Below are 20,866 nucleotides of genomic sequence, written 5' to 3' on the forward strand. Positions count from 1 at the left end.
TCACTAAACGAATGTTTGTAACTTGGGGACTACCTGTATGTTCCTAAAGTAACCAAGCTCGACTTGAGACCTTACTTTTACTTTGTTCCCAACACCCCTGGGAGGTAGGCTAGGCTGAAAATAGTTTTTTTGGCACAAGGTCAGCCAGTAAACTTTATGATTAAGGGGGGCTTAGAGCCAGAGTTTATGCATTACATAAGGAAAATTTATTTTTAAAGATTTTGGGGGGGGGTCCTAATTAAGGGTTGACATTCAAGTAGTCCTCCACTAATTGTTATTTCGTTAGTCAATGAATTCAGCAATTAATTTTGCCACTAACAATAAGCACTGAGTAAACAGCTTTTCCTGTGCCAAAAGTATCCATTTCAACCCTCCAGAGCCCCCAATCCAAAAAAAGGAGAAAAACAAAGAACTTGAAAAATTGAAGTCCAGCTGCTTTGGGAATGCTCTGACCCACAAGGACTTACCCCGATATTTGTATTATAGACAATGATGTCCAGGAGTGAGTTCTCTGAAGTGGTGTCCAATTCTGTGAGGTCATAAAGGGACGACTGGACGGGGCCGTAAGCCCAGTCGGTGAACTTTCTGGAGAGACTCCGGATGGGTTTCTCCTTGATCTCTCGGCTGAGAATGTACTTCAGAATCTAGAACGACCCAAGTCAAGAAGCGAACCAGTTGAGAGTCCAGACTGGACAAAGACAAGGAACAGGGAGTCGTGAAGCCCCGGTGAGCTGGCCAGGACCACCGTCCTGGCCACCCTGCTCCTTAGAAGGCATCTCACCTGCTGCTCTGAACAACACTGAGAGCGGAGCCTTGCACCCGTTCCAATTTTGCACACCGGCCAAGTCACCATTTAGGGTTACACATAGGCCCTGGGGAAGTTAAAATGGGGCCTCCCAGCCATCAGCACTGCTCAAAAACTTCAGCCCCCTTCTCCAAAGAAAAGCACTAGGAGGTTATGTTAAGGGCCAGGGGTTTCCCAGGGAAGGGGTCAGAAGAGTCAAGATGGGGGCCACAACGATGCGATGAAAGTTCTGGCCACCATCTTGACTTTTTCATCCCCCCTTCCCTGGCCAGGAAGCTAATATATAAAACTTTAATCTGTTAAACTGATCACGTTTTGTCATGATTACATCATTGCCTTTGGGCAATGAATCAATAAGGATCTTTTTGATAGCTCCTTGTTTAACGTCTTACGTTACCTTTTCAAAATCAGTCACCCTCAGGGTCACCAAAGTAGACTTTTGGGTTTCAGGAAATTGGGAATGTGTATGAGGTAGGTTGTGGAATTTGCACCCTTACACCCATATCTGGCCCAGCTGTTAACCTCTGTCTGATCCTTGCGGTATCCTGGATCTCAAGATCTGCAGCGACTATCAAACATTTACTGGAATTGTTCTTTGCACAACGAGGCTTCAGTTAGTACTGAAGATTATTCTTTGACTTCTTCCTACTTGCAAAGGACATAGCACATGGAACCCTCAGTCTAACCCTAAACCTTCTCTACTTTTTAAAAATTTCATATAAGGCACAAAGATTTCAATTGAGTTGGGCGTACCTCCAACTTCCCGGTTTTTGCTGCTAGCTGCAGAGGCGTTAAACCAGCTTTGTTCTTCATTGTCTCCAAATCCCGGCTTCTACTTTTCAAAAGGATGGTGTCGTACATCCGCCGAACAAAGTCATTTTGCGTCTTAAAGTCTTCCGCCACAGTCACCAACGCATGGAGGATATTGTTCCCGCGCGCATCCTGGGACATGATGTCCGTCTTGCTGTTCTCCATCAAGAGCTGCACTATATCTGGCTGGTTGGTGCACGCTGCTAATGCCAAGGGTGTTTCACCTGGAAAAAGAGGGCCAAATTGCAGGAGGGGGAGAGCAAACATTCACAATTTGTAGCTTCTAGGCCACCAATTCAAAAAAAAAAAAAAAAGTTGAGGGGCCGAAATCTTTCTAATTTCTTTTCCTTTTTTTGTGCACATCCTTGAAAACTCAGGAGATGTCAGCCTTCTTGCTTAAACTCTTCAAAGAGGAGTGTTCTCACTGGAAGTTTCAGAAAAGTTTCAGCAAGAACTCCAAAAATGTCACAAGATTCAAAGGAACTTGCAAGAATATTACCCTAACCCTAAAAATAAAAATAGATACAGTAATTCGCTAGGCTAGGCTAGGCTAGGCTAGGCTAGGCTAGGCTAGGCTAGGCTAGGCTAGGCTAGGCTAGAATAGAATAGAATAGAATAGAATAGAATAGAATAGAATAGAATAGAATAGAATAGAATAGAATAGAATAGAATAGAATAGAATAGAATAGAATAGAATAGAATAGAATAGATCAGTGTTTCTCAACCTTGACAACTTGGAGAAGTGTGGACTTCAACTCCCAGAATTCAATTCATGCTGGCTGGGGAATTCTGGGAGTTGAGGTTCACATATCTTCAGGCTGGCAAGGTTGAGAAACACTGGGTAGGTAGGTAGGTAGGTAGGTAGGTAGGTAGACAGACAGACAGACAGACAGACAGACAGACAGACAGACAGATAGATAGATAGATAGATAGATAGATGATATGAAGCCAAGAATCACACATTTATTTCACCAGAGATGGCAGAGCTAAGATGGAGGGCCGACTGCTAAAATAATAATTTCTTCATCTTGTTTTGTTTGCTCCACACCTTGATAAAGGCACATAAGCAACCATTCTGATTGAACTGTGGGTTATTTATTATTATATTATTATTATGCCTTTGGCACAATAATATGTGCCTCTGTGGCACCAACAAAGCAAAACAAAGAGAACACAACTCATTGGAATTCAATCCAATAACTCAGGACCCAGTAAATCAATACTAACATTAAAACAACCGACACAATAACTATACATTGAAAACAATGCCCTGGAATAGGGCCGAGGCAATATACAGGTGTAATACTTTAAAACAGGTTGGCACATGCCTTAAAAAGGGACGAGGTTTGGATCACAACGATGCGCCCGCCATCTTGCCCTCCCCCTCCCCTCCATGGATGCCCCTGGAGGGTGAGGGGAGACCTTACACCAGTGTTTCTCAACCTTGGGAACTTTAAGATGCGTGGACTTCAACTCCCAGAATTCCCCAGCCAGCCATGCTGGCTGGGGAATTCTGGGAGTTGAAGTCCACGCATCTTAAAGTTCCCAAGGTTGAGAAACACTGCCTTACCCTAACCTACTGTACTACAGTAGTCTAATAAAAAGTTCTGTAATGAAGAATCTGCATAGGGTTGAATGGTTGGGTTCTTGAGGTTCTCCAAGCCGGCTTTTCTGCTTGCAAACATTTTAGGACCGAGCCGAAAGGTCTGTGAACGGTCTGCCCAAAGCAATGCCTACTCAGAGAAGAGAACAAAAATGTTCTTTAAACCCCTTTTCAACTACGTGGAAGGGCAAAAGAGAGCTGACTCCAGAGTTGTGGAAGGTCTCTAAAAGCTTGGTGACCAGAGATCCCAACCTCTGGAACAAGGAAAGGAAAGAAGATTCAGTGTAATCTAGAGAACCAGTAGGTCTTGGGGGGCTGGTCACTAGAGGCCACCTAGTAGACAAGAACTAGTGGTTTAAACTGGGCTGTGGCCCTCTTATGTCCTGATTCTTTCTTTATTTAATGTATATATCACATGTATACAACCGCCCCTCTCACAGAAAGCGAGACTGGGTGGCCTACAACAATTCAATCAAATAACAAATCGATTAAAAGCCATCATTACGAAAGATAAAAACGTGATTACTAAAATACTACATCATCCGAAACTTTTAAAAATTTGAATGTGAGAGAAACATGGAAGGTTCATAATAGCCTAAATGGCACTGGTGTTTGTTTGGGGGTTTTTTGGACTGAGATCCTGTCCAGCTGTGCAAGGTCAAGGAAGGAAGAATCACAGCAGATCTCAAGAAGGGTAAACACAGAATCTTGGAAACCCCAAGAGGAATTTCCAACCTTCCTGGATGAGGGAATTCATTCAGGTGGTCTCCTTGAAATGCTTCTCCCCAGGTTTCTCAGCACCTGGGCTGTGTTGGTGAGATAAGCCCCCAACAGATTCCTCTCCCGTCTCTTCACTGTTTATGTCTAGCCTTCTTTCCATTTCTCTCCCAGCCTCTCCAAAATCTCTCCCAGATCAGGGGCCGGAGGGAAAAACTGAGAACACCTCCCAGGAGAACATCACAATTATTGAGCATGAGACAACGGAGGGACACCACAGCCACACTGTGGTCTCCTCCATCAGAAAGCCCCAGAGAACAGAGACAGAGCGTGTTGAAAAAAATTCAGACCAGCTGAGGAAAGAAGAGGAGAAGAAATCAACACATATCCCAACCTTTGCAAAATCCTTACTGGAGCAAAGGAAAATAGAAACTCACAAATGACCCACTCTTTGGTCTTGGAAGTTAGGGAAAAGGAGCTGTTAGTTGAGAAAGAGAAACAGGAAAGTTGGGGATGAAAATGCTCTCTTTGAAGGAAAGGATGAACTAGGGTTCTGAATATTATATTGCACATTTTACTGCAGATCCTACCTGGTGGTTTCCAACTCAGGTGGGTTTCTCTCACAGCCATACCACTCAGGTAGAGGGCGACCATTTCTCCATCCACCTACCTGGCTGGGGAAGGTATGAACTCAACACACCTTGAACCACCAGGTGAAGGCTGCCAACATTTTTTAAAAAGAGCAGCAAAGACTGTTATGCAATTTTGGGTCATCGCTATCCAGATGTTGCCCTGTGAGGATGCTGGAGTGTGACAAATGGGGACGCTGGGGGAACACCTGTGGTTGTTGACCACCCTGGCCCGACCTGTTCAACTGCCCCTTTCCAACGTGCCTCAGCATCTGCCAGACCCTTACCAAAATAAAACCCTTCATGCTTGCGTTTGGGATTAAAGAACACGCCCTGCGCCCGGGCGTTGACGTCCGCCCCTTTCTCAATCAAGGTCTGAGTGATGTCGTACTGCCGTCTCTCGATCGCAATATTTAGGGCTGTCTGTCCTGGGATTGAAAAACAAAACGAGAATCACCGCGTTTGTCTGCGGGTTTCCATATGAAAAAAAGAAAAAAATTAATTTAGATGATCAACCTCCTTTGCTTTTGGACACCCTGTGAGCAACAGGCAGGGTCACTCACCTAATCATGGTTCCTTCCACTTCAAACTTTCAACAAGCTTCTCGTTCAAAATTACCTTTCATGAAAGGCGTTTATGCTTATAATTCACTTCCTTTGGGTCACCTGCAGTATATTGTTGCCTGTCTACCCTGGAGATCTGCCCCATGACATTTAATGTTGTGGCTATGACACACTGTGGGTGTTCCTAAACATGGTTAACCTTTTATACAAACATGGTCCACCCATCCAACTTTGGTCCTTGGCACCTTCAGGAGTGTCTACAAGAGATGGGGGGACTGAGGACCCAGGAAAACTCAGGAGCAGCCCCTTCTCTGGACCCACCTATCCTCGGAGGTCAGATGTGCCTCCCCTCCTTTAGAAAAATGATGAAGGCCAGGAATGTCCATGGGGCTGGAGGGGGTCAAAACAGTCAAGATGATGGCCGTGATCATGCAATGAAGTCACTGCACAATCGTGGCTGCCATCTTGGCTGTTCTGACCCCTCCCACGGATGCCCCTAGTGAAGACAGTCCCCTTCCAAAGGGCATTAATAACAGATCTTGGCCTGGGAAGTTGTGCCTTAAGTAACAATGACAACCATGGCTGGCTGGCTGGGGAATTCTGGGAGTTGAAGTCCACCCATCTCAGAATTGCCAAGGTTGAGAAACACTGGTCTATGACTTAATATATTCTCCAACGCAGTGTTTCTCAACCTCAGCGATGTTAACATGGGTGGACTTCAACTCCCAGAAGGCCCCAGCTGAAGCCCACCCATCTTAACATCGCTGAGGTTGAGAATGTTGCTCCAATGTATTCAGTATATTATCCAATACGTTCTCCCATGCAGTTACTTGATGATTCAAGATCCTCTTCTTCAATATATAATGAAAAATATATTTTTCAATTTATATTCTGGGTTAAACCTCTAACTAGATTGAGGGTGTTGTGCGAATGCTACCTATGGAATTTTTTCCTCCTCTTCCAAGCTGGAGTAAGTCTCTCAGCAACTTCCCAGGGCTCACTAGTGAAGGAGTCCCGTGACACTTTACGTAAATTTTCAAACCTGGGACAGGCTCAGATACCTCTATAGGCTTCCTCTGTGTAGGATGCATTAATAAGCTTTTCAAGGATTTGGTTCTCTTCTGCGAACGAGAGAAGCATATTCACAATTTCTTTCGTATGCTGGTTGATGTTTAACAAGGCTTTCATTAGACAGGTCTTCCCGGTGTCTGAAGAGGTCATTTTATTCATCAGATATTCTGGAAAATAATAATAAATTATCCCTGACGTTCCACCAGGTTAATTAGGGCTGATAGGGAATGCTACCACGTAAACTAGGAGAAAATTACTCAGAGGCAAATAAGAATCCACAATTGTACCAAAGGCCTGTTTAAAGAAACGAATAAAGCAATTACAGGTATTCAGTGATGCAGTGATCTGGATCCAAGCTGTTGTTCATAGGGCAGGGCGCAAAAAGTTCATTCTTTTTCCTAGGGATGGATAAAACTTGCCATTCTGGGGACAGAGCATTCACAGAATCCTGGAATGTTCTGGAGAAAGCCAGAACATTCTGGAGAATTCCAGAATATTCCAGAGAACTCTGGAACATTCTGGGGAATCCTGGACCGTTCTGTTTCTTCTTCTGGAATGTGTCCATTCACCACATCTTAGACCACCAGAAACCCTTTCCTGCTTTCAAAGACTTACTTCCAAAAACTACCGGATCCCCTCCCAGAATGTCTACATGGGCACGTTCCTACTACGTCCCCAATCAGACCTGAAATTCAGTTTTTTTTAAGCAAATTGGACAGTTATTAATATTATTATTTCATTTTCCCCACCCCTTTCTTAATATGTAACTCAATACCCAGTTTGCCTTTTCTCATTGCTAATGTTAGTCTTCTTGCTTTCAAAAGCCACGCCAAAGCGAGAAAGCCAACCCCCTAAATTAAATTGAAACCCATTCTCCCTATAGGGATGCATATCTTTGGCCCAAAGTTTTGGCGATGGCGCCAGAACTTTTCCAAGGGTGACATTGAGAGGGAAAACAATTAGTTCCTTGGGGAATAATCCTACGTGCATCATTGAATGAGCTTTAAAGTTAAAAAAAAGATGAGAATCCATTTGAGTTTTTGCCTTAGCCTTGTCTGCTTTTGACCCTACTTAGCAGGGTCCTGGTTGTTGTTGTTGTTTAGTCGTTAAGTCGTGTCCGACTCTTCGTGACCCCATGAACCATATTGCGCCAGGGTCCTGGTGGGGAGGGTAAAAAAAAAAAAATCAAGGGGGCAAATGTACTTTTGTCAGCCCCACCAGGTAGTCCAGAGCAGGAAATCCACTCCACCGGAAGGCTAGAACTACTTTCATTGAGATTGTCTCTAATAACAGGCTCTTGCAAGTCGGATTGTACTGGACTTCCTCCCCCTTCTTATACTTATGAGAATCAGGGAGGGGTCTGTCTGAGCCCCTTCCAAATGTTATCTGCACGTTCTGGACTCAAAAAATGTTTCAGCCCCTTTTCCTTAAGTGCAGTTCCTGCATATTTCCATCAAGGTTATCTTTCTTACTCTCCACAGCAGTGTTTCTCAACCTCGGCCACTTGAAGATGGGTGGACTTCAACTCCCAGAATTCCCCAGCCAGCTTCCTGGCTGGGGAATTCTGGGAGTTGAAGTCCACCCATCTTCAAGTGGCCAAGGTTGAGAAACACTGCTCTACAGTCTTCCAGACTCTGGTTTTGAAGCCAGAATCTCTTGTTCCCTTGGATCCCTGATGCTTCCAGATGTTATCTGGATGTTCTGGACTTAAAGAATGTTTCAGCCCCTTTTGGGTAGATAACAGTTCCTGCGTAACTCCATCAAGGTCTTCTTCCTTACTCCCTACAGGTTGTGCAGTTGAAGACCTGACCCTTTTTAACATCCCCTCTGGCCCAGGTAAAAGTGGGGTAGGGCTTCCATGGCACAGGGGGGCACCCTCTTGATATTTTTGACACCCTCCCGGGGACATCCCTGAGTGCAACCCTTGTGGCCTCCAGGAAGGGGGTGCCTCCTTCGGTGCTTGGCATCCAAGCTGCCTAAATTGATTCCAGCCACAGAATTCACCTTTTCCTCCCTGCAGAGAGAGGGCAAACTGCCACCAACCTTGGACTGTCAGGTTTTGGCACCTCTGGGACCGATCCTTCATTTCCACCAGGAGCCTCTGAAGGTCCTCCAGGTTTCCTTCCGAAACCGCCCGGAAGAGGTATTTTTTCAGCTTCTTGCGATAATTGTTCTGCTGAGCATTGTGCGTTGAATTGGTGCTGCACGAAAGGGAAAACATGAGGAGGTTGTTCAGGGCTAAGACAAGCAGGGGCCAAGGCAAATCTCTTTCCTTTTGGGGAAGGCAACCCTCTTTTGGCAAGAGGAGCTTATCAGACTGGCCTACCTAAGCAGCATGTTGTGAAACGAACAGCAAAAGTGCTCAGAAGGCCCTGTACAAACGCTAAGAAGCTTGGGAGAGGCTATCATTAAATATATATATACCGGTAGTCCTCGACTTATAACCACAATTGGGACCGGAACTTCCATTGCTAAGTGATACGGTCATTAAGTGAGTCGTGCCGATTTTACAACCTTTTTTGCCATGGTTGTTAAGCGAAGCTGGCATCCCCCATTGACTTTGCTTGTCGGAAGCCATCTGGGAAGGTCACAAATGGCAATCATGTGACCCTGGGACACTGCAACTATCATAGATGCATGCTGGTTGCCAAGTGCCCAAATTTTGATCAGAGGACCGTGGGGATGCTGCAACAGTCATAAGTGCAAGGGCCAGTCATAAGTCACTTTTTCCAGCCCCATCGTAACTTCAAACAGTCATTAAACGAATGGTCATAAGTCAAGGACTACCTGTATACATATTTTAAAACTGGACACATTTTAGTACTCAGATTGGCAACCGGAGGTATCTGTAACAGGGGGGTAAAAAAAATCAAGATGGCAGCTGTGCAGGGGTGTCTCCAGGGTGTGGTAAAAAAAGCCAAGGCTGCCCCTGACAATAACCCGCAAACATGAGGGAACGCAACGCATGTAAAAGGGACAGGGCTTCGGTTGCACTGTCACAGCCACCCTCTTGACTTTTCTGGCAGGAAAGGATCTCTTGATAATCACACATATACATAGGAACCCAACTGATCCGTTGCATTCGTCCTGCATCCTATTCTCAGAATGGCCAAGGAGATGTCCCCACGGTCAACCCACAAGCAGCTCACGTCTCCTTCAAGAAGATCTGAAGTCTCGCTGACTTTGTGAACACAGCCCTGGAGGGCTTGTGACCCTACAGAAATAGCTGGCCTTTCCTTTTTACTTCCCAGCCTGCCCTACAGCTCCGGGAACTCCTGTTGGTCTCCCATCCAACTAGAGCAAAAGTCAGGTCTGCTGAGGCAAACAAGCAGGGCGCGATCCTAATCAATTCTTCTAGTTGATGCCCTCTTGCAGCCCGTACTTAAGACCCTCTGCCTCCACTATCAGAAATCCTTCTGCTCCCAGGGGCTGAAGGGACTTGCATGAGACCTAAGAGGGAGGGGGGACAATAAGCCGGTAATTCTCTGCTGAGGAGAAGGTTGGGAGTCATTATATTTCTTAACTTCAGGTTTTTTTCCTTCTCTTTTTTCGTTTCTTGCCCTTTTCTCTTTTTTTCTTTTTGTCTTTTACTCTACGAAAAATTCTTTAAAAATATAAATAACAATAGAAAAGAAGTAATTCTGTTCATGCACAGAATCCCAGGTTTAAAATGATCCCCCTCAGTGGCCCTGGCTCTGTGTTCCGGCTGCGGGTTCCACCGTTCGCGCTGAACTCAGCAGCGTCGGCAGGAGGAATCCAGACGATGTCTGCGATTGCGTAATTGGAACTCGGCTCCTTTTCACATGCTTTGCACATATGGCATGTGTGAAAAAGGGCGGAGCTTCAGTGACACTGTCACAGGTGCCATCCTGACTCTTTGACCCTCTCTGCTGACACCAGCTCTCTGCAACAATGGCAGATGACTGTGACCAGGGCTTCATTGAGGAAGCTCAACCCGAGTTTTGATGAATGGGCTGACCCGTTATGCTAAGCCACAATGCGGTCGGTTTGGTTTCGTTGTGACACATGAACCCCCAGAACTGTGGCTTATTCAACAAATCATGGTTAATGCACACCCATAGTTGAGTAGGACTGCCGGTTGGGCAGCAAACTGTGGTTTAGTGCAATGTGTGAATGGCACAGGGCGCCTCTGTGATTTAGAAAATCACGATTATGGCTTATTCAACAAACCAAGGCTTACCATGACATGCCCCCTTCCCCGCTGCGACCATAACCAGGGTTAAGCAATAACCTTGGCTGGGCACACAACACAATTTAAATTTTCTACAAAGTTGCCTGACATGCATGTTCTGCAAACGCCGCGCATTGGCAACGCTTCCTCAAGATGCTTTCCGATCAATTTTTGAAAACCATCCGCTCAGGCTATGTCAGGGGGAAAAGACACAATCAATAACTCTAATCTGGCCTAGCGGTTAATCAATAGGCCCCCACCACGCAGAACTTGGCCCCCCCACCCCGTGCCCTGCCTTACCAAGAACTCTCCGCATTGGGGGTATATTCAGTCATATCATCCTGGATTGACTGCGGAGAATCCATATCTTCACAATTGGCAGAGGCGCTGCGCGAAAAAGGAACGAAAAATAAATGCAGAGGTCAGGAGAACATCTGAACCCGTTACCGGGTTAGTCCTTCCTCCTTCCCGGGACCGCGAATTAAGATGCAACTTTCCGACCATTCCCAAGGGCTGTGCAAAAGCTAAATGCCAGAAACCGACCCTTGGCAAGTGCAATTTCCTTCGGGAATTCTCAGCAGCAAAGGAGTAACTATAAGCATGTTATTCTGTCATTATTTTATTACTTTATTTAATTATGGTACGGCGCCCAGAGTCACTTTGTGGGAGGTGGGCGGCTATGTAAATGTGACCTATCAATGAATAAAATAAATAATAGGAACAGTTCTAAAATCCTGGTGTGGTTAAATCTGATGCCCCTAACCAAAGCTAAGAGCCCCAGCTCTTTTCGACGTGCACTGACATCCCGAAGGGTGGACACTTCCCTCGTGGATGCCCCAGTAAATAGACGAAGAGTTTCCATTACCTGTAAGTCATTCTTCCACGATATTCTGCATTAGTTAGAGCAGTGTTTCTCGACCTTGGCAACTTTAAGCAGGGTGGACTTCAACTCCCAGAATTCCCCAGCCAGCCATGCTGGCTGGGGAATTCTGGGAGTTGAAGTCCACCCTGCTTAAAGTTGCCAAGGTCGAGAAACACTGGATTAAAGCGACCCGAATGCAGATTCCAACTGAATGGCAAAAGCAACGTCTGAAAGAGCAAGGGCAGTTGGAGGGGGGATCCATGACCCGCAGGGGAAGTCAGCCGCCCTTTGCTGTCGGCGGCGCTTTCACTCGGATTCCTGCCCAGAGAGAGGGCTGGACTAGATGGCCTCGCGGGACCCATCCAATGCTAGAGTCCTGCGATTCAAAGCTCTTGAGGGAATGCTGGGAGATTTCAAAGTTTGAGGAAGGGGAAGAAACTTTTTGTTTATGGTCATGATAGGACGAACCCTGGACATGCCTTGGGTCCCCGTTGCGAGAGACAGACAGGGTGTAGTTCATTTGTGTGGAATTCTAGGATGTGCGTGGGAGGGGGGTCAAAAAAGTCAAGATGGCAACAGAGGTTAAAAAACAGCTTTCATCACATGGTTGTGGCCACCTTCTTGACTTTTTTGCCCCTGCCCTCCAGCAGACTCTTGGCTTTTCCATCCCTCCCTGAAACAGGATTTCTTTTTTTTTTTTGTATAATTTAATTTAATGTTTTTTTTTAATATAGAAACGAATATAGAATAAAGAAAGAGAAAAAAAGAAAAGATAAAGCCGAAAGTGCAGAAAAAAGAAAATATAAAAAAGCAGCTTCCAATTTTCTTTACAGCAGTTGTAAGTATAAATTTACCTCTTACTCTAGGATTACAACATAACTCAATTTTTCTATAAACTGTTTTTCTCTAATCACCAAATCTGGAGCAGGATAACTTCTGGACGCACGTGAGATACCTGCTCTTTTAACCCTCCCTGTATTCCTCCCACGTCGCTTTGGTGATCGGGCGGTTCACCAATCCGATAAACACATCACTACACAGTACCCACCACGGGCGGATGTTGGAGTCCATCGGCTTGGAGAAGATGGGGGGAGACGTCCGGCTTGGTGATACGTTGCTCTCAAATGCTTCGATCTCAAGAAAAAAGTGCGAACTGTTGAATACATTTGATAAAAAGCTGGATTAGCGGGATTTGTGGAACAAGAAGCAAGATATATATATCTGTAGAGCCTCCCTGGACAAGCACAGTTTATCTGTCACTAGGACTTCTTGAGGACATCAACATGGAATCCTGCCGCTGCACTGCCCAGAAATATCCTATCTTCTCAGGGTAGGATTTGGGGCCAGGATTCTCTTTTCAAGGACTTAGCACTGTCTGTCTGTGAATCTGCCTACCTTCCCTCCAAATCTGCTGGACTCTAGTCCCCATTCCCCCAAGCTACTGGTGGAAAACGATGGGAAATGTAGTTTAATGCGCCCCAGGGAAGGTGGGAGGGAAGGCTGTGTAATCGTGATAATAAACTCACTGCCTGTTTAGTCTGCCTGTTGAAAGAGGGCAGAAGTTGGGATGGGGTTGTGCCAAAGGGGTCAAAAAAGTCAAGATGGAGACCACAACTACATGTCACACATTAAAAAGAGGCAGAACAATTGTGTGGTCACGGCCATCATCTTGACCTTTTTGACTCTCCCTTCACAGCCACCCCTGGGTTGGACTAGAACAGTGTTTCTCAATCTTGGCCACTTTATGGTATGTGGACTTCAGCTCCCAGAATTCCCCATGCTGGCTGGGGAATTCTGGGAGTTGAAGTCCACACAACTTAAAATTGCTGAAGTTGAAAAACTCTGGACTAGAATAACACTTCCCAACCGGGGCCACTTCAATTGTGTGGCCCCCAACTCCCAGAATTCTCAGCAGTGGGAGTGGCCATACTGGCTGGGGAATTCTGGGAGTTGAAGTCCACCCAGGTGGAAAAAGACCTCCAGGACCCCTTGGAATCCGAGGATCCTAGGAAATAAGCCTGCAGATAAAACGCCCCAAAAGGAGCAGGGAGGAAAGAGCATCATGACCGAGTAAACACGAGGGAAGTCCAGTCATGCTGCAGCGGGTCACTTACCTGCCCAGGTGGGGTGTGACATTTGGGATCTGCCTGTGTTGGACGCGCCAGGAGAGGGTGGAGGGAAAAAGAAGAGAAGCAGGATTGAGCCTGGTTGCAAAGGAAAAACACGTCTAAATATCAAGCACTCCGCAGCCAGGGGCAGCAAGGGGCTTCAACAGGGGAGCAGGAGGCTTCCTGCTCGCCCCTCGCTGCAGGGAGTCAAGAAAGTCAAGATGGCAGCCACAAAGGGGGGGCTTGTGCAGTCCGGGCCACCATCTTGACTTTTCTGGCCCTCCTCCTGCCCATCTTTCAGTTAAAAGTAAACGAAACGCTCCAAGCAGAGCAAAATTCCTGGTGACACCAGGGACAGATTGCATTCTTTGGATTTGCCTTCTCAAGTTCCTAGTCCAGTGTTTCCCAACCTTGGCCACCTGAAGATGGGTGGACTTCCCAGCCAGGGAATTCTGGGAGTTGAAGTCCATCCATCTTCAGGTGGCCAAGGTTGAGAAACACCGTCCTAGTCCATTTTACAGCCCTGGACTAACCAGGCAGTCATAAAGAACCCCAAAATACTCCATTCCCCCCAAAATTAACTGGGTCAGCAAAAGGGGCCAGTGAGTTTGCCAGTTCCAAAAAGAGCTCCATGACCAGCAAGCTCACACCCGGACAGAGTGTTAAATTCAGCTCCCAAACAGACCCAATCCCATTAAGGATTAAACCCCTTTCCCCCATTGCTTGTATCATGTGAACATGTAAACCCGGCCAGCTGTCCCCTTCTGCCTACCAGGTCCTCCACGCAACAGAGTTGAAGAGACAGCCCAGCCCAGCTGCAAGCCTCTCTATTATAGAACTCTCTGGGATCAGCTGGCCATGCAGAGTCCACTTCCCAAACCCTGATTGGCTGTAGCAACCAAGCCACACCCCCTGCCACCTGTCTGGCCAATGAGGAACGGCCTAGCAATGTCCTGAAGTCTTGCTAATAGGGCCTCTTGGGCCCTTGCTTAAGAAAGTGGGTGGGGGTCTCAGTGCTCACCAGTGGTGATTTTTTGACCTGGTTAGGCGATTCTGTGCTGCCGGAGCAACCCATTTTGGAGTTAGCTGCTGACTAGGTTAAATGCGAACACACTCATAGTGGTCTCCTTCTCACAACATGCTGGCTTTGAATTAATCCATTTTCTGGTGGCACCTAATACATTGAATCATACCTCATCCCAGTCGGGTGAGGTTCACCCTTCCAACCAAGCCACAAAAAACAGACCTAGATTAAAACAAACCAGGGTTAGCGGGTTGTGTGAATGCAGCCGTTTGCTCTTTAAGGTGGTGCAAACACAGCCTGGATACTTGTTGTCTGAACTCACGCAAGAGAGTCTGAATGACATGGCAGAGAGGGATTATTCTGTGGTTACTGGCACAAGATAGCATAATGATAGTATTCGGGCTATCATGGTAATTACACATACCAAGATCAACCCTGCTGGGACACCTTGTGCCAATTGTTCTTTCTTAGCCTAAACGACCTCGCAGGGTTGTTGTGTGGGTAAACAGGACAGGAGGGAATGGTAAACATGTTGATTTGAGCTCCAGGTTACTCTGTCTGTCTGTTTGTCTATCATCTATCTATCTATCTATCTATCCATCCTCAAGCCTTCTCCCAAGAAATCCTTAAGAATTATACCCCATTGCATTTTCTGAGGATACTTAAGGGCTGTTGATGGCATCAACGACAGGGCAGCCACCACCACGAAACTGCACGTTCCACTAAAAAGCACAGCGGCGACAACGGGGGAGATGAAACGGAATCAATAATGGTTTATCAGCCAGAAGAAATCAATCTGCGCAGTGCAGAGCTTGCCAGGGAGGGCTACGTTACCCGAAGCTTCAAATGATCTGAGTTCTGTTCTCTTGTGGGTGCCCGGAGGCTCATTTCACAGGGGCCAAAGGACAAAAAACTAAAATAAAATTAACAAATTAAGAAAATAAAATTTAAATTTAAGAATTTAAAAAAGGGTGAACCGAAAGGATGGGTGAAATGGGAATGCTTTTCCTCCTTTCTTTGGCCCAGACCCGGCCACAGGAGGGTGGCTCATGCTGCCTTCTTTAGGTATGCTCCAGGCCTCCATGTACCCATTCCACAGGCGCTTGAGTGAGGACGGGTAGCATTCCCCATCGGGGGCGCACAGCCTATGCTAGTCCAGACGTCCTTTTCATGGCTTCCGCTGGTTTTAATGCAACGTGCATTTTGATCTTGTATTTCCGCTGAACGATTGCTTGCCTGCCGCTCAGAGCCACATCACCGGAGCAGCCTGTAAAAGCCCTAATAAAATAAATCAATCTCGCAGGCATTTCTCTCAGCTTGGGCCACCAAGGCAGAAGTTCAGCTCTTTCAAGCATGCAGATGGGGCCAAAGCCGAAAGAAAAGCCTGCCCGGTCCCATGTTGCCGCACCAGGAACGAAAGCGATATGCGCAGCGGAAGCTTTTAGCAGCAAAAAGGTCCTTGGGTTTTGCTGGCTCTGCTCTTAAAAGGCACGAAGCCTCCGGGAGAGCCAGAGGCCAACCTGATCACGGAAACAGAGCAGACTTTTCTCTCAAAGCCCATCAGGAGTATGGAACAGACAACGAAATCCAGGATCCACCGCATCAGCTTCTTTTAAAATCACACTTGTCGGGTTTCTAGTCCTCAAGGTGGAGACAGTTGAGGATGGAGAATGCTGGGGGGGGAAAAGTCCAGTCCAGGCTGAGGTGACGACCAACCCATCATCGCCAGTCAGCATAAGGATTATGGGAACTGCAGTCCAGGGCACCTGGAGGCCACTGGGTGGGGAGAAGGCGGTATTCGTGTATTCCTGGGAGGGATGCTTAATTATTCAATGGAGCAATGCTCCAAAGTGACTCATGCTCTGACAGGACCTTCTCCAGTTGTGTAAAAAATAACTAGGTAAATTATATAACCGAGTCGTACAAATGTATGTGTAGTTTGCTGAGTAGGAGAACCTGAGAGCTGGAAGGAGGTGGAGGCTGGTGGGAGGAACCGCAAAGCAGGAGTTGGCACCCTCTTCATTGCCGCAGCTGGCAGCGGCAGGCTGGCCTCGGCTGATCTTCAAAAGCTAATCAGGGTTAGGGCTAGTTAGTGCCTGGTAGATGGGGCACCACCAGGATATCCAGGCTGGCAGGCAAAAATAATACAAGAAGACCCTGACAAACCAGTTCCGTATTTCTGCCAGAAAAACAACAGGGAAATAAATTCCCAAGAGGGGTTGAGCTTGGCCCCAGAGTTTTTATTTCCTTTTACATGTCAGCCCTTCGAGGTAGGCTAGGTCAGGAACGAGACTTCACAAGAAATGCGGGAGCCTGACTTTGCTGATCTAGGATATCATAGCAGAGTCTTGGAAATCTGATTGCGTTTTCTCTTCCCTCCCTCTTACACCGTGGAGAATCGGTTTAAGTTTCTTGCTCATGTCTTCTTCCTTTCCCAAGCTGAAATCATGTTTTGCTGACCATCGCAATCCTTCTCCGAGGTCATCTCTTCAACTCTCTACACCAATGTTTCTCAACCTCAGCAATTTTAAGCTGGGTAGCCTTCAATTCCCAGAATTCCCCAGCCAGCCTGCTTTAAGATGGGTGGACTTCAACTCCCAGAATTGAAGTTGAAGTCCACCCATCTTAAAGTTGCTGAGGTTGGAAAACACTGATCTACACCACAGACCGTTAAGTCTACCTAAAAGACAATACCTGGACAATCTTGGTTACGGTGAAAAGCTGAGCAAAGTCCCTTCTATTTTATTTCTAAGAAAACTACATGGATATAACCGTATAGTTTTCTATATGGTTATAGAAGCTACAGGATTAACTCAACGGAGAAGAGAGCGAACCCCAATACATCTGAAATTGGGGGACGTGAGCTAGAGCGATTCATATTAATTCTAAATATTGATTGATGGATTGATTTGTGTGGGGTTGAAAAAATGCGATAAAATCATATTCTAAATCATGATGTTATTTTTTTGAGAAGTCGCATGGCCTTGCTAGCAATACGTTTCTTTTCTCTACAGCCAGAGAGAGGGACATTCAGCGTTTTCACCCAGGCTGGCTTCTGAACTGACTCAGCGTGGTCCGGGCACATGAGGAATGACGGAACGGGCAACCTCTGGCGTGCCATCAGCCCGTGTCTGGCAACGAATCCCTGCCTCGTCACCTTCTGACGACACACCCGGGTCTCTCCCGCCTTTGAAAAATGGGGTTTTCTGCTTCTGGGCATTGCACATTTCAAAGCGATGGGGGCAGGTGAGCAATCTTAATAGTTCTTTAAACAGCAAAACGGAAGCAAATTCCCATTTCAGAATTCTTCTGGAGACGTTGAAGCATCAGCAGCAATTCAGGCCATGGAGCATTTTTGCAATTTAATGGGCTCGGTGCTGCTTACGCTGAAGGAATGTTGGACGACACACCCAAGATGGGAAGCGTGCCCCCGGCGACTCGACGTCTGTGCCAATGCTGGAAGCTTACTGGCAAAGTAGCCTGGCTGGATGGGGCTGGATGTTAACCAAAATATATTAAAAACAATTTAAAAAAAACAGAGTGAAAGAGGGGGTTGGAAAGAAAACGCCAGAAGATTCTAACTGTAGCATTTCCTCTCGATGCCTTTTGCTTTGTACACGACAAGCATCCCTTTAAAAAAAAGTTTTCCAGATGCACGTTTCAGAAATAAAGGTTATTTGATTGTAAGCAGGCTAGACTGTGTGATAATTCTCTAGGATTTTGATGATGTTGACGACAGCAACAACGATGATGCTGATGCTGAGGATTCCCCCGCCTTTTCTTCCTCCTTCTTTTGATATTGGTTGATGTGCCATCAAGTTGGTGTCGAATTTTAGCAACCACCTAGATAGGTTTCCCCCAGGAAGATCCTCCTGATTAGGGCTACAGAAAACTCTAACCGTATTGTGGTCACGCAGCTCAGCTTGATGATGGCGACGGTGACGGCTGGTCGCACAGTCAGCCAGATGTTCAGACTGGATCTGGCCTTTTTATCCCCCCATCGAGCCCTTCCCAAGGACCTGGGATAGGCAGATGTGGTGGTCTGATGGTGTTCGAGGTGTCGTCACAGCTGTTCCAAGCAAAGCTGCCTTTGGCAATGGGCTGGTGGTGATTTTGTCAATGCCGAAGGTCTTCCAGGGGTATTATTATTATCATTCATGTCATTATTCTGCTGCTGCTATCCCACCTCTCTGCCCCCAGTGGGATGGTCATTTTTATTCTGGCCCCCTGAATCCCAAACAATGAAACCAGATCTCAGATGATTAGTGGATCCTACCCAGAAATGGACTAATCGATGACTGGGCAGAGTTCCTGGGTTGCTAAGCCTTGGCAGCTCTTTAATGTACAGCAATGTTTCTCAACCTTGGCCGCTTGAAAATGTGTGGACTTCAACTCCCAGAATTCCCCAGCCAGCCATGCTGGCTGGGGAATTCTGGGAGATGAAGTCCACACATCTTCAAGCGGCCAAGGTTGAGAAACACTGATGGAGCGGCTCCCTTTTTTTTATATAGCCTCTCCTTCTCTCCATCTCTTTTTCCTGGAGGCAGGAAAGCAAAACTAGTCAATGGATAAGTTTTTGGTATCCCTCTGACAAGACTGACTTGGGGGGTGGAATTAGATTAACTTGATGCAAAACCGCTCCAGTGAAATCTCTATCGCTAGCTGACCAGGTTGAAAAACCAGGAGCCTGGTAGCAAAACCCCCCAATAAAACTGGTTCGTTGGAAAAGGGTCTACCAGACTCCTGATTTGTTTGCCACCATAAACTAAGATAGACATGGGCTTTTGCCATTGTAGACCACACCGACTCAGCCCATGAAATGTGTTGGATGTCCCCACCACCCAGGAACCCCTTCACTGAGCCAGTGACACGGGAAACGGGTCCCAGGGATCAGCAAGGATTGTCCAGTGCTGTCTTCAACCAAGATGGTTTTGGGAGTCCCCAGCGTCTCTTGGCAGCTTTGAGGTGGGCCAGGTCCACCTGCCAACTTTCCCTCCAGGTCTGTGCAAGGAAATGGACAACCCACCTCTTCTTGGCGGGGGCACCTTCAGCAGCCCTCTTGTCCTGGTCGGCCGCTGGCGGAGTCTCCCGAGGACCCGGCTTCTTGTTCCCCATCAGAGGGACCATCTCCTTGATGTCTTTGATCATCGTCCTAGGTGGAATCAAACTCCGTCAGTCCCCGTTGTCTTTAGGTCTTCTGCTCATTCCTACCCTCAGGCTCCCACAAATAAAATTCACCCACCTTATTGCATGATCTGTTCTCAGAGCATGGTCAAAAAAGTCAAGATGGGACCCACGGTGCTGCAAGCGAAGCTCTGCCCATTGTAACTTGCCATAAATGCTCATTAAAATGCACATAATAATAATGCACATAAAATGCACATAAAAAGCAGGCGAAACTTCAGTTGCCTCACCATGGACACCATCTTGACTTTTTTGACCATACTGTGTGGACAGACCCCCCAATAACATGACTGAACCAAAATAAAGAAACTCAATAGGTAGGGAAAAGCAGCCACCCTGATTTATTATGCCAGTCGTCACTGATTCTATTCCATGTCTACCCTGCCCTTCCTAAATGGCTCAGGGCCCTTTCTATTAAAATTGAAATCATTTAATTGCATTAAAATAAATACCTTTTTGGTGCATTAGAGCAAAGGAACCAATAAAAGTTAGAAGCAACATGCAGCTCCTGGGGACAATAATCACATTTATTTATTTATTTTACTTAAAATAAAATGACTAAAAATCAAAACAAACGATTCATTATCAAAAGCCAGGTTAAAAATCATGGGCCTCTGAGGCTCTCTCAAAGGCCTTCTCTAAGGAGCAACCCCAGAGACAATGTTCCACAACTCTGGGACAACTGAGAAGCGGGGCATCCATGGAAGAAAAGTCAAGATGGTGGGCAATGGTCTGTTTTAATGTGCAATGTGTGCAAAAGAGCAGGGTTTCGATTGCATGGTCATGGCCACCATCTTGACTTTTTTGACCCTCCCAAGGATGCTTCTGAGAGAAGTCCCTGAATACAGGCCTGTGCTGGCGACCTTAACGGGCAGGAGACATCAGGCACAGAATGAAGTCAGAATAGTGGTGTTTCTTTTAAATTTCTCTCCTCCCTTGTTATTTTCACAACAACCCTGTGAGGTAGGTGATGCTGAGCAGCAGCATCAGGACCAAAGTCATCCAGCACGAGCCATGGATAAGCTAAATGAGGATTTGAATTAAGTTCTCTATAGCATTTATCCCTCACTGTAACCACTGCACCGCGCTGTACCTTTCTGTCTCAATACACCTGCAAATTTCAGGTTGTACTTCCTCTACAAATTCAGTTACCTCTCAAGCCCTTCCCATCGTCTCATTTTTCCAGAATTATCCTCCATTTCCCCCCCAGGGATCTGAGGGCTGGGTGAATGTACGGCCGCAAGAGAGGCCATGAAATCCATTTTCTTGACTGATGCAAATTACATCCTCAGCTGGGA

General features: G+C 46.4%; 1 protein-coding gene across 1 annotated transcript in view; it reads right to left on the reverse strand.

Annotated features, from left to right (window-relative positions):
* TRPV3 (transient receptor potential cation channel subfamily V member 3) overlaps nt 1-19,532 on the reverse strand; it is a 31,941-nt gene extending 12,409 nt beyond the window's left edge. The window contains exons 1-9 of the mRNA XM_088131280.1: nt 19,411-19,532; nt 13,367-13,456; nt 12,301-12,405; nt 10,691-10,777; nt 8,242-8,399; nt 6,189-6,365; nt 4,852-4,992; nt 1,559-1,839; nt 468-644 (exon numbers count right to left, since the gene is read on the reverse strand). Coding sequence (XP_087987406.1) covers nt 468-644; nt 1,559-1,839; nt 4,852-4,992; nt 6,189-6,365; nt 8,242-8,399; nt 10,691-10,777; nt 12,301-12,405; nt 13,367-13,456; nt 19,411-19,532 — 1,338 coding nt within the window. The remainder of the gene's footprint in view (nt 1-467; nt 645-1,558; nt 1,840-4,851; nt 4,993-6,188; nt 6,366-8,241; nt 8,400-10,690; nt 10,778-12,300; nt 12,406-13,366; nt 13,457-19,410) is intronic.
* Between the last annotated feature and the right edge of the window lie 1,334 nt (nt 19,533-20,866).

This window comes from Python bivittatus, unplaced genomic scaffold, assembly GCF_059951505.1.
Source record: "Python bivittatus isolate LINGU-HERP-01145 unplaced genomic scaffold, Pbiv_v1 ctg000940_np1212, whole genome shotgun sequence".
Taxonomy (NCBI): Eukaryota; Metazoa; Chordata; class Lepidosauria; order Squamata; family Pythonidae; genus Python; species Python bivittatus.